This window comes from Penaeus chinensis, chromosome 22 (genome assembly GCF_019202785.1).
Source record: "Penaeus chinensis breed Huanghai No. 1 chromosome 22, ASM1920278v2, whole genome shotgun sequence".
Lineage (NCBI taxonomy): Eukaryota > Metazoa > Arthropoda > Malacostraca > Decapoda > Penaeidae > Penaeus > Penaeus chinensis.
The window spans coordinates 20530529-20544368 of record NC_061840.1 but is presented as its reverse complement, the minus strand read 5'-3'; the positions used below and the strand labels follow the sequence as shown (position 1 = coordinate 20544368).

The following is a 13840-nucleotide window of genomic DNA, read 5'->3' as shown; positions in this document are numbered from 1 at the left end:
CAAGGAAAGGGGAAGTGTAGGGGAAGGGGAGGGTAGAGAGAGGGAAAGGGGAGGCGATAGGGGCAAGGAAAAGGGGAAGAGTAGGGGAAGGGGAGGGTAGAGAGAGGGAAAGGGGAGGCGATAGGGGCAAGGAAAGGGGAAGAGTAGGGGAAGGGGAGGGTAGAGAGAGGGAAAGGGGAGGCGATAGGGGCAAGGAAAGGGGAAGAGTAGGGGAAGGGGAGGGTGGAGAGGGGGAAAGGGGAGGCGATAGGGGCAAGGAAAGGGGAAGAGTAGGGGAAGGGGAGGGTAGAGAGAGGGAAAGGGGAGGCGATAGGGGCAAGGGTAGGGGAAGGGGGTGGGGAGGAGGTGTTAGAGACAAGGGTAGGGGAAGGGGAGGAGGCGATAGGGGCAAGGAAAGGGGAAGTGTAGGGGAAGGGGAGGGTAGAGAGAGGGAAAGGGGAGGCGATAGGGGCAAGGGTAGGGGAAGGGGGTGGGGAGGAGGTGTTAGAGACAAGGGTAGGGGAAGGGGAGGAGGCGATAGGGACAAGGAAAGGGGAAGAGCACTGGAAGGAGAAGGGGAAAGATAAGGGAAAGAGGAAGAGGCAAAGGAAAGAAGAAGAAAATGAGAAAGCGAAGAGCTAGTAAGGGAAGAGGGAGATGTAGTAGCAGTTAAAGGGAAAGGTGAAAGGAAAGGGAAAGGGTAAGGGAAGGGGTTAACGGCAGGGGAAGCGGCAGGGGAAGCGGTTCGTTGCGGCGCTCGGCAGGGAATTACGGACTGCAGTTGGGCTAAAAGCGGCCAATTTTTAAACCATTTTCCTTATGTTTTTTTTTTTTCTTTCTTATTTTTTTTTTTTTTCTTTTTTTTATTTTACTTTTTAACCTTTCCAACTTTTTTTTTTCTATTTTTAACCTTTCTTTTCTTTTCTTTTTTTACCTTCACCTTTCCAACTTTCTTTTTTTCTCCTTTTTTTTTTTTTTTTTGGAATATTCGTCTGCTCTCTTTTTCTGATTTTTTGGGGGGAATGTATAAGTATTTAGTTTTTCGTCGATTTTACGGGTAATCAAGATAAAAATAAATCTTTGTATTAATCTCTATATCAAATAAATTCTTATATTTTCTTTCCCATTTCCGATCATGTACATAGGCGTTTATTATTGTTGTTATTGTTGTTGTTAGTGTTATTATTATTCTATTTTTTATAATTATTATTATTATTATTAATATTATTGTCATTATCACTATCATTATCATTATCATTAATATCATTATTGTTGTTATTATCCTCATTATTATTATTATCATTATTATTATTATTATTATTATTATTATTATTATTATATTATTGTTATCATTATTATCATCAACATCATCATTGCTATCATCATTATCATTATTACTGTTGTTGTTGTTTTCGTTATCATTATCATTACTATTATTATTACTGTCATCATATTTTCTAATTATTATTATTATTTATCATCATCATCATCATCATCATTATCATTATAATAATAATAATAATAATAATAATTATTCTTATTATTATTATTATTGTTATTATTATCATTGTTATTATTATTATTATTATTATTATTATTATTATCATTATTATTATTATTATTATTATTATTATTATTATCATTATTATCATTATTATTATTATTATTACAACAACTAATATTACTTTCCAATATCATTTCTATCGTTCTCTTTATCATCATCATTGTCATCATTATTGCTATAATTATCATGTTACTGTTATCATTCTCACTATTATTAATATTATCTTTGTTATTATTATCATTAGTGGTAGAAGTAGCTTTGTTAATATTGTTGTTGTTTTGTTACTGTTACTATTATTGTTATTATTTTTCTGTTATTGTTATTACTATAATTACTGTTATTATTATTATTATTATTATTATTATTATTATTATTGTTATTATCATCATTATTATTATCATTATTTGTATTATTATATTGTCGTTTTCATTATTTTTGTTATTATTATTTGTATTATTATTATTATTATTATTATTATTATTATTATTATTGTCATAACTGTCACTACAATCACTATTATTATCATTAATAGTAATAGTACTAAACTCGTTATTTATAATTATAATCAGACCACAGAATACAAACAGATATTATTGAAAATATATTAAAAAAAAGACATCGGCAACAGAACACGAGATGAAAAAAACGACAAATGAAATTTCAAAATCTGAAAACCAAGTCAAAAAAAAAAAAAGAAAAAAAAAAAAAAGATGTCAACTGGCAACCTTGTGTAGCTCGTTGCTAAGAATTCGGAAAAAAGGTTTTTTTTTTTCTTTTTCTTTTTTCCTTCTTTTTCTTTTATGGCAGAATTTAAAATCCCCGAAAGTCGGGTATTTAAACATTTTTTTTTTTTATTCCTTCTTCTTCCTCTCTTTCTCTCATTCCTTCCACGTCCTGTGGGAAATTTTGCCTTTTCATCGCAAAAAAAAAGAGAAAGAAAAAAAGGATGAAGAATAAGAAAAAAAAATCGGAAAACGGTAGACGACGGATAAGCAAACTTTCCCCCAATGAAAATGGTAGTTTGGGATCCCCCCTCCCCCCCTCTTTCCCCCCCCCCCGAGGGCTTTCCACCAATCAGGATTCGGGGATGAAAGAGAGGGGGTGGGCCTTAGGGCGGCCGAGGGGGGGGCAGAGAGGGGGAGAGACGCGGGGGGGAGGGAGGGGAGAGGAGGGGGCGATGGGGTGGAGCGGTGGGGGCCGGTGGGAGGGGCCTAAACTTGGTCGAAAGGGTCAGCGAATTAAAAAGAAAAAAGAGTAAAAAGAAAAAAAATATATCTTTCGATTAGAACGACCTTTCTGGAGATAGGGGTAGGGAGAGGGAGGGAGAGTGGGGGGGGGAGGATCATAATAAGAGGAGGGGTTAGGAAAGTAGGGGAAAAGGGAGGGAGGGACCTCTAGCGGGGGGGAGGGGAGGGGAGGGGAGAGAGGGAGGGCGGGTCAGAGGGGTAGGGATAGTGACTTGACACTTTGTGGAAATTCATAACGCTTAGCTAGTTGCCGGGACACCCTCCCTCCCTCCCTCCCAGCCCGGCGGTACCCTAACCAGCGCGGTCATTTGCGGGCCTGAGCTGGTCCGTGCCGCAACCGCTGCCGCCGCTCCCTCCAGCCTCCGCAGCGGCCTCAAGGTGTGAAAACTCGCGAGTGTGCGACGGAGGGACGCTTGAGTGTGTGTGTGTGCGTGCGTGCAAAGGACACACTTATTCTTTAAAAAAAAAAAAAAAAAAAAAAACTCCCCGTGGTGTGCGTCGAAGGAACATACTGAAGAAAACTCTATATACCAGAAGACCTGTCGACGAAGAGGATATTTTTTTATTCCCACTGGACTTCGATATTTATTCGCGTTTCTTCGATTCTTCATTCGTGGTGATTTGAGTTCGTTCTTGTTGTTATTGACATCGATGGTTATTTACAATTCGGTGACCTGGTGACTGGTATTTATTTAGTGTTGTGGTGATTGCGACCGGGTGAGCTGTGATAAAGATTCTAGTGATGAAAAGAAATTGGAAACCGATAAAATAATACGTCCCTTTATTTAATAAAACGTGATACGCGAGTGCAAATAATCATAGTCAGTAGCGATAAATAACGATAGTGATAATTACTAATATTAGTGAACTTCATCGTTGATGTGAACTGTATACGATATAAAAAAAAAAAGTAAGAATATCTTTCCCCGAAATATTTATTTTGTGAATAGCCACCTTACATTTCCTACATAGCAATCTAGATCAACTCACAAGAGAACACTATTAAACCAAACGAGAAGAAAGAAGTGCGAGCGAACAAATCATCAAAAAGACAAAAAAAAAAAAACATCAGTAATTCAAGACAGGAAGAGAGAAGGAAAGAGAGAGAGAGAGAGAGACACAAAAAATCCACAAACACAGCTTAGCCTGTAATTCAAGTCCACGCAGGCTACTGAGCTATAGACACCGAAAAGACATTAGTTTTTGACCGCGGAGTCTGAAGAGGCGAATGTTATGCTTAATGAACCTTGCGTGAATTACAGAGATTGGAAAATAAATAGATAAGGGATTTAATAGATAGTGATAATCGTCGTGGACAGCCTAGGAAGTGATGGTGTGAGATTGTCTACTAATTCCGATAGACAAAGCGAGGAGGAGATGAATAGATAGGAAGAAATATGATACATGAATTCAAATGATACATGATATCAAAGAAAGAAACTGTTAAGAAAAAAAAAATAGAGAACCTCGATTTGAAAACACACAAAATACCAGATTGACACATTTTGAGAGAGAGAAAAAAAAATCATAATTATAGAAATAAAAAGAATAAAACTAACCCGTCTCCCATCAAACTCTACAAAGTGAAAAAAAAAATATAAGAGTTAAAGAGTTTAAGGAAAAATAAACGAAGATTTTAAGAGACCCAATTATTCACCGAGAGTCGTCCACTGCAAAACATCAGCCATGGAGGAACAGGACGCAGAGGAAACGACCATGTCACCGCTGATGCAAGTTTACCTCAAGATCAAATTAGGTAAGAAATAAGACGAATACATTGATAAATGGGGAAGGAGAGGAAGGGGAGAGTGATGGGGAGAGAGAAGAGGGATGAGGGAGAAAGAGAGGGAAAGGGAGGAGGGAGAGAGACGGGGAAAAGAGAGAAAGAAAAGGGTGATAGGGAAAGGGAAGAAGGGAAGAGTGATAGGGGAAGGGCAGGGATGGGAGAGAGGGGAAGAGAGAGGATGAAAAGAAGAAGGGGAGAGTGAAGGAGAAAGAGAAGAATGAGAGAGAGATAGAGAGAGAGAGAGAGAGAGAGAGAGAGAGAGAGAGAGAGAGAGAGAGAGAGAGAGAGAGAGAGAGAGAGCGAGAGAGAGAGAGAGAGAAATAGCCGCATGTATTACTATTCATCTATGTTGTATTATTTATTTATACTGTATTAATATTCACAAATCGCCGTGTGTGTACGCCCCCCCCCCCCTCCTCTCTATTTCATGCCCAGGTCCTGATTGGCTATTTGCTCGGAAGGGAATGGGGAAGAGAAAGAGAGAGAGAGAGAGAGAGAGAGAGAGAGAGAGAGAGAGAGAGAGAGAGAGAGAGAGAGAGAGAGGCAGACAGAAGTAAGAGAGTAAGAGAGAGAAAGAGAAAAAAGAGTGAGAGAGGGAGAGAGAGAGAGAAAGAAAGAGAAAAAAGAGTTAGAGAGGGAGAGAGAAAGAAAGAGAAAAAGAATAAGAGAGAGAGAGAAAGAGAGAGAAAGAAAGAGAAAAGAGTAAGAGAGAGAGAGATAGAGAGAGAGAGAGAGAGAGAGAGTGAAACGAGAGGCGAAGTAGGATGTCTGGTTTTAAACTACAACAGCATTTCATCAAAGTCTCCGGAGCGGCTTAAAATTCAGTCCTCGCCGTGTATCGAATTTCTCACTCATTGGGAAAAGGGTTAAGGGCATTTCCATTCCGTTTCAAACCCCATTTCACATTTTTTTTTTAGGTGGGGGGTAAGAAGGGAGAGGGAATGTTAAAAAAGAAAAATACTTTTATTGGAAGGGAACTTAATAAAAAAGTAAAAAAAAAAATCTTGTCTTTCTGAAGTGAAATAGAAGAGATGTAAAGAAGGGTTTATAGAAGGTAGTGGGGAGGAGAGAAGAAATAAGAGAGAAAAGAATTACGTAAAAGGATAGAATTTCCAAAGTTCCATCAATAGACAAATCCACCGAAGAGATATTTCTCCTACACGTTCAAAGGGGGGAGGGGAGGGGAGGGGAGGGGGTATGGGGTAGTGGGGGGGGGAGGGAAGGAATTGTAGCGACATCTTGATAGAGTCTAGTAGCAGAAATGCGCTCTCCACATCAATAAAACGATTTTGACGTTATCGCAGCATATCTTAATGCCGCTTTGACAGAAAGGGTTAAGAACTGGAGTAGCTTGGAGCACACACAAAAAAAAGGAAAAGGTCCTATGTAGGATTACAGCAGAATCATTCGTTGAGGACCAGTGGCTTCCTCTGCGCTTAAAGTCCTTCTTTTATTTATTTATTTTTTTCATTTTTTTATGTTTCTTTTTTTTACGTCGTCTGAGTATCTCCCATTTTAGGCGATCGGTAATGGCATAATTCTAGACATATCGCTACGCGCCTTCGTTAACGACATGCCTACCACGTCTATGGTCGTAAGTGTTTTGCGTTGCTGGAATAACGAAGTGCAGACGGTCCCTTCCCCTTGCCCTCCCTCCCTGCCCCTGCCCCTGCCCCTATTCCCTTCCCTCTGCCCCGCCCTCCCGCCCGCCCCTTCTCCTCCCCGTCCCCCTCCCCCTCCCCCTTCCTTCCCGCCAAAGCGTAACTCCCGCGGCCGCCGCCAGAGGTCAGCACTGTCCTTGGCATGAATTCGCGCCCCGTTTTACTCCGATGATATCAAAACCACTTCAATTCAGCGCTCGGCGTCGGGGGCCGGCGAGCGGGGAGGGAGATGCTATCGTGAGGGAGATCGGCGAATACCTGGGCGGGAGGAGGAGGAAGGGAGAGAGGGAGGAAGGGCGAGAGAAACCCTTTAACACGCCTCCATCGCGAGCGGCGGCGGCGGCGGCGGCGGGAAGGCAGGCTGGCCGCGGCCGCCGGAGCCGAGGGGATACGGCGCTAAACCCTTCAGTCTAGAGAGTATTGTTCCGGTCGGCGGCTGTGTGGGAACCGTGAAGCCCTTGCGAATGTAACCAGTCGGATTTTTTATTGGATCCAAATTTATTTTGTTTCATTTCATTTTGGTTTGGTTTGTTTTAATTTATATCACCTATTTTTTGGGGTTCGTATCCCTTAAATCTGAAATATTTTTCAATGTCGTAGAATATTTGATGGGGATTGATAGATAGACAGACAGACAGACAGATAAACAGATTGATAGGTAGATAGACATGGATAGACACATTAATTGAGGAATAAGAAATGCAACTAAATATTTTTTTCGAATTATAGTATTTACAACGAGATTTGCCCCGTCACTGAAGTCAGAATTAGTTTTATCTGGAACGAAATTTACAACCCTCCTACCCCTTTTTTCCCAACCCCTTAGACGCAATCTCATAACAATAAGTAGAAAAAAAAAGTACATGTGGTAGAATTATGCAAATACACTTATCACCCGACCGCTAATTTTTATCACGAACCGATAAAGCTTTCTTCTCCTCTACCCCCGCCCCTTCCTCCTTCCCCTCTTTTCCCTCTTCCCTCCCCTCCCCCTCCCTCCCCTTCCCTCCCTCCCCTTCCCTTCCTCCGTCCCTCCCTCCCCCTTCCTCCCCTGCCCTCCCCTTCCCTCCCTCCGTCTCTCCCTCCCCTCCCCTCCCCTCCCCTCCCTCCCACTTATCATACCACACCCTCTTAAAGCCACTGATACCGAGGTTTGATACCAACACAATGGCGAAACCGAAATAGGTAGAGGTGTATTTAAGGCGAGAGTTACACCCTTACACCCTTTCTCGCAACCCTTTACACCCATTCCTAACCCTCCTCGTCCTTCCCATCCTCCTCCTCCTCCTCCTCTTCCTCCTTCTTTTCCTCCTCCTCCTTTTCTTTTTCTTTCTCATCCTCCACTTCCTTCTCCTTCCCATCCTCCGCTTCCTCCTCTTCCTCCTCTCCCTCTTCTTCTTCTTCTTCCTCTACCTGCTCCTCCTCTTCTTCTTCTTCCTCTTCCTCCTCCTCCTCCTCTTCTTCTTCTTCCTCTTCCTCCTCCTCCTCTTCCTCCTTCCCATCCTTCTCCTCCTCCTCCTCTTCCTCCTCCTCCTCTTCCTCCTTCCCATCCTTCTCCTCCTCCTCCTCTTCCTCCTCCTCCTCTTCCTCCTTCCCATCCTTCTCCTCCTCCTCCCCCCCCCCCTCCCCTTCTTCCACCCTACTTCCCTTTCCCTCTACCTCCTCCCATCCCCCCTCCCCCCATCCCTATTTCCAACCCTCCCTCTCCCCTCCTTCTGTAACCGCTGGAACATAACCCCGATACAAAGCTATCTGTAGTTATCATCAGTGAGGGTCGACTATTGCTACCATCGCTACCACGTCGCCGTTACTATCTGCTGTGTTCAGTGTCTTATATATGTGACTCTTTGATTATTTAGAAAGATCTATATTTCTTCTTCGTCTCCGCCTTTTTCCTTTCTGGTGTCTTGCCTGCGTATAGCTTTTTTGATTAGTGGGGTTGATCTGTGTGTCTTCCGATTTTTATTCTTTATCAAAGGGAGACGGAAGGTGTTTTTTTTTTTTTTTAAGGGTTGTTGATAATACAGAAAAGGAGTATTTTGCTGGTTTTTTTTCTTCTTGTTATCTGAGTAAAATTGAATATATTCCGTGTTTTTCATTTTATTTGTTTATTTTTTTCTGCGTCTCATTAAAACGAAAGAGTTCTACGTTTCTCCCTTATTTTGTTCATCTTCACCTAAAGAAAACGTAATGAATTTTTGTCTTATTATTAAGATTTATCAGATTAAAACGAAATATTTCCCCTTCTGTGTTTCATCCTTTCTCTTCTTCTTCTTTTTTTTTTCGTATATCTGTCATCTCTTCTATTGCTTTTATTTCCGAAGCTTCGAAGACCCTCGACCGGCGCTTCTGATTGGTTGAAATTCAGTTGAGACGATCGCTTGCCTCTCGCTTTTGTCTCTGTCCGAAAGGGTACCTCGAGTGGCGATGAAAACGAGTGGCGTACTTATTTTTTCTCATTCTCTCTTTTATTCTATTTCGATTTTCCTTTTTCGTCTTTTTTTTTTCTTGTCTTTTTTGTCTGGGAGGAAAGATTCGTTAGAGTTGGGATATATATTTTTTTTTCTTTCGTCTTCGATGCCTTTCGAATCGAACGTCGATATGCAAGTTTTGAAATGAAATGAAAAAAAAAAAAAAAAAAAAACGTTCGTATCTGTCGGTCGAGTTTCCCGCGTGTGTGATTCTTTTCGGTCAGAAAATGATTACATTTGAACTAGGATATCATTATTATTAATATGAATTTATAGAGAAATGCGTTGTCCTTCTCCATCATCGTAATGAGATTTTAATTATTTTTATAGTCTTCTCTTTTCCTCAATTTACGCCGGTTTGTTGTGACGCGGACACACGTTCGGACACGCGCGACGACAAAGAGTGCGTCGAGGAATGTAAACACAGCCGCCTCGGGGGGAAGGGAAACAGAAAGAAAATAAAGGCAGGGAGAAGAGAAAAGAAAAGAAAAAAAAGAAAGGAGGAAGAAAGGGTTAGGAAGAGGGCAGGAAGAAACAAAAGAGGCAGGAGGAGAGGAAGGAGGAATGAGGAGGAGGAGGAGGAAGGGGGGATGAGGAGGAGGAGGAGGAGGAAGGAAGGAAAATGAGGAAAGGGGAACAGAACAGGAAGAAACAAAAGCGAGAGGAGAAGGAGGAAGAGGAAGGAGGAAGGAGAAATGAGGATTGAGGAGGAAGGAAGGAGAAGGAGGGAAAGGGTAAGACAGCAGGAAGCAACAAAAGCGAGAGGAATAGGAGGAGGAGGAGGAGGAGGAAGGAGGAAGGAGGAAGGGGAAGAGGGAGGTTCTGGCCGATTAACAGGAAGGCGCGGATGGTGTGACCCGGCCGACGCCAAGCTCTATTCCGTCACCATAGCAGCCTCACCATGGGCCCTCCTCTCCCTGGCTGTGGTGTCGCCCCGCTCGCTGTGGTGGGAACGACGCTCCTGTGGCAGGGGGAGGGGGTGGGGGTATGGGGGGGAGCTGTTACAGGGGGAGGGGGGATAGTCTGGCGATTGGAAATGTTGATGCTGTTGATGTTCGGATGTTCAGCTTGTGTGCTTACGACGCTGTGTTTTTTTTGTTTTGGTTTTTGTTTTGTTTGTTTTTTTGGATGGTAATCTCTCTGGTTCCGATCCTGTGGTTGTGTTCAGATCTTCATCCTGTTTGTTGAGATGCTGTGGCCGTGTTCAAATGTCCAGTTTATTTGTTTATGATGTTCTGGTTGTGTTTGAAAAGGAATCCTTCTGGTTGCGATCCTGTGGTTGTGTTCAGATGTGCATCTTGTTGGTTCCGACGCTATGAGATGTTCACCTTCTAGATTTTCTTATTTATTTTGAATAAGTTCTGATGCTGAAATGTTCACCTCTTTAGACGGCGGTGAAGATTATAACGCTGCGGTTTGTCTTAAAATGTTCACCATGTTGAATGCGATGCTTGGCTGTGATCAAAGGTTCGCTTGGACGAGACGTTCATCTGGGAAATGTTCGTGTTATGCTTGTGTTCAAATGTTCACCGCGGGCTGAGAAAATACGGACGTTGCAGGTTTTAATGCTGCGGTTGCGGGGAAATGTTCTTGTGTGCTTGTGTTCTTGATGTTCTTGTTTGTGTGTGTCCTTGTTCTTGTTTATTCGTGATGATGTGTTTGTGAAAATGTTCACTTTGTCGGCTTTGATTTTATTTTGAAGCGCTCGTCTTATTATTATTATTATTACTAGTATTATTATTGTTATTATTATTATTATTATTATTATTACTACTACTACTATTATTATATTCTATTATTATATTATTATTATTTTTATTATTACTATTACTATTACTGCTATTATTTTTAATATTATTATTACTATTATTATTATTACAATTATCATTACTATTATTATTATTACAATTATCATTATTATTATTATTATTATTATTATTATTATTATTATTATCATATTTTGTCTTTATTGTGAAAACTTGATTGGCGTTCTTAGACATTATGATTATTTAAAGAATATCCTCTGAGAATTTTTAAAAGTATATTTAAATATAGCTTCCATTTCGTACACATTTTTTTTCATCCAATCCATATTTACATATCTATAAATATCCACATACATTTCACCAAACCCCCTTTGTTATTTAAAAAAATATCAATACTCACCGATAGTTACACAATAAACAACAATTTATTAATATCTCCTTTAATGTGATTCATCAAAATTATAACTTCTCCGCGCCGATTGGAAATTAAGAGTCATTTTAAACCACTAACTTCCCGGACCAAATAATATCCAATATCACTGTAATCATTAACCGAATTCATTGTATCTCGAACATAAAACGTCATTAAATATTATGGCTTCTTTTGTTCTTGTTATGCGCGGCGCTGCAACGTAAGTTATTTTCTGAATATCAAATAAAGATTTGTTATCATTTCTGTGTGATAATTCGTTTTCAAAATAGATTTATTCTTGTAATGTGTTTGGTAATTATGCGAAGGAGAATGAGGACATATTGTATATATTTTATTTTTTTTACGTTATATCTGTTTTCGTAATTATTGCTTTTGTTATATTGTTATTAATGGTATTGCTGCTGCCGATGATAATTGTATATATCAATAATGGTAATTGGGGTAAGAAAACCGTATATTGAATTCAAAATATTGGTAATATCGATAGTAATTATTATTATTGTTGTTATTATTATTATTATTATTATTATTATTATTATTATTATTATGCAAACATCATTGTTAATATCACTATTTTTGGTATTTTCATAATAATTATTATTATTACTATTATCTTTATGAGTGTTATTATTACTGGTATTATTATTATTATCATTATTATTATCATTATGATTATTATTATCATCGGTATTATTACCATTATTATCATTGTTGTTTGTGTTGCTGTTAATATTATTATCATTGTTGTTATTATTATATTATTATGATTACCATTATTATTATTATTATTACTATTATAATTATTATTGTTGTTGTTGTTGTTGTTATTTTTGTTATTTTTATTATCATAATAGGATAATGATAACGATGATAATATAGATAATAAGAATAAGAACAAGAATAGTGGTGACAATGTTATTGATATTTATGATGATAGTGATAATAATAATAATCATTATAGATATCATTATTATTGTTGTAGTTGTTGTTATTACTATTATTATTATTATCATTATTATTATTATTATTATTATTATTATTATTACTATTATTATCATTGTTATAACAAAACAAGAATAAGTATGATACTATTACTACTACTACTACAACTATTACTACTAATGATAATATTGATAATAATAATGATGATAATAATGATAATAATATTAATAATGATGATAACAACAATAATAATAATATATAATGATAATAATACTAATAATAATAATAATAATAATAATAATAACAGTAATTTTTATCATAATAATAATAATAGCAATAACAATGATAATAGCGATAATACTAATAATAATGATGATTATAATGATATAAAGATAACAATATTAACAACGATTGCAAATGCAACAATCGTAACATTAACTTGAAAATACAAAAAAATAAGAACTGCTAAGTACTCAAAAGGGGCGGCCAAGACAACGCCACCCGCCCGCCCGCCCTCCCGCCCGCCCGCACGCCCATGCTCCCCGCCCTTTCGTTAAAGCTTCAATCAGCAGCTTTTTACTCCTCTAAGCTGGCGTCGGAAGCAGCGTGGAGGCAGCTGCTGGAGGCTAATGGTGGGAAGTCTGAGTTCATGACTCATCTGACTTGTACTAATGGCATTGTTGCAGGTAATGTTGACTGTCATGCAAGAAGGGAGGGGAAGGGAAGGGAAGGAAGGGGAAGAGGGGAATAGGATTGGAAGAGAGGGGAAAGGAAGAGAAGGGAAGGAAAGGGGATTCATTTGCGGCAATTGTTTTGCCGTAGTATGACCTTAGCAGATGTGTATGTGTCTGTTTGTCTGTATATATATATATGTATATATATATATATATATTTACATATATATATATATATATATATATATTGTATGTATGTATGTATGTATGTTTGTTTGTAATACACACATACTCAAAAGTTTTCTCACACGAACACTACAGGTGATTACATTAACAAATGACTTCGTATGTACTTTTTATCAGGCCCTTTGCCGTGCACCGTATGAAAACCGCATTTCTTCTGTGGGAATGTTTGTTTTGCCCTTTCCCCCGCCAGGCCTCTAGAGAATAGAGAAAAAGAGAGAGAAAGGAAAAAAAATCTCAGGATTTCTCGCGTGTTTTTTTGAAAAATCACCGCCGTTTTCCCCGCGCGAGGAACCGAGGCGGAGGGCGCTCGCGGACACAGAAGGCGGCCATTCATCAACATCAGGCCGCTTAAGTGACGCCTTATGACTGCCAGCACACAACACGGCCACACACACACCTCCCGACGTTTCCCCCATTAATTGTCGTGTCAGCGCCACAATGCAGGTTCCCGCAGGACTTTCGGACATGGGCCAGCCTCGCTCCGGCGGTGGGGCCGCGCGGTCGAGTCGCCTTCCTCTCGCTGGGGCTCTCTCGCTCTCCTCCTCTCCCTCCTCTTTCTCCTCTTCTCGCTCTTTCGCTCCTCTTTCTCCTCTTCTCGCTCTTTCGCTTCTCTTTCTCCTCTTATCGCTCTTTCTCTTGCTATCGCTCGTTGTGCCTTTCTCTTTCTTTTGGCTCCGGTTATCGCTCTTTCTGTTTCTCTTGTTCTTTCGTTCTCTGTCTCTCTGTTTGACTATCTGACTTTCTCTCTCTCTCTCTAACCCTCTCTATCTTTCTATCTCTCTCTCTCTCTCTCTCTCTCTCATTCTCTCTCTCTCTCTCTCTCTCTCTCTCTCTCTCTCTCTCTCTCTCTCTCTCTCTCTCTCTCTCTCTCTCTCTCTCTCTCTCTCTCTCTCTCTTCTTCATTCTCTGTTTCACTCCTCCCCTCTTTTCCCACGTTGTACTGTCGTCTTTTTTAAAGTTGAATATTTCTGTTGATCCTTTATTCTCCCGATTGTGTAGCGATATCGTAGCGGGATGGTAGCGGTGGCCGCGACGGTAGCGGGGGCAGCGGCAGTGGCGGTGGCAGCGGGT

General features: G+C 39.8%; 1 protein-coding gene across 4 annotated transcripts in view; it reads left to right on the top strand.

Annotated features, from left to right (window-relative positions):
• Positions 1-3048: 3048 nt before the first annotated feature.
• Positions 3049-13840, top strand: part of LOC125036818 (zinc finger protein castor homolog 1-like) — a 149839-nt gene continuing 139047 nt past the window's right edge. Inside the window, exon 1 of one of the 4 annotated variants that reach the window (XM_047629683.1) lies at positions 3049-4546. In XM_047629683.1, coding sequence (XP_047485639.1) covers positions 4477-4546 — 70 coding nt within the window. In that variant the 5' untranslated portion in view covers positions 3049-4476. The remainder of the gene's footprint in view (positions 4547-13840) is intronic. The other 3 variants (XM_047629682.1, XM_047629681.1, XM_047629684.1) reach the window with 3 other exon arrangements.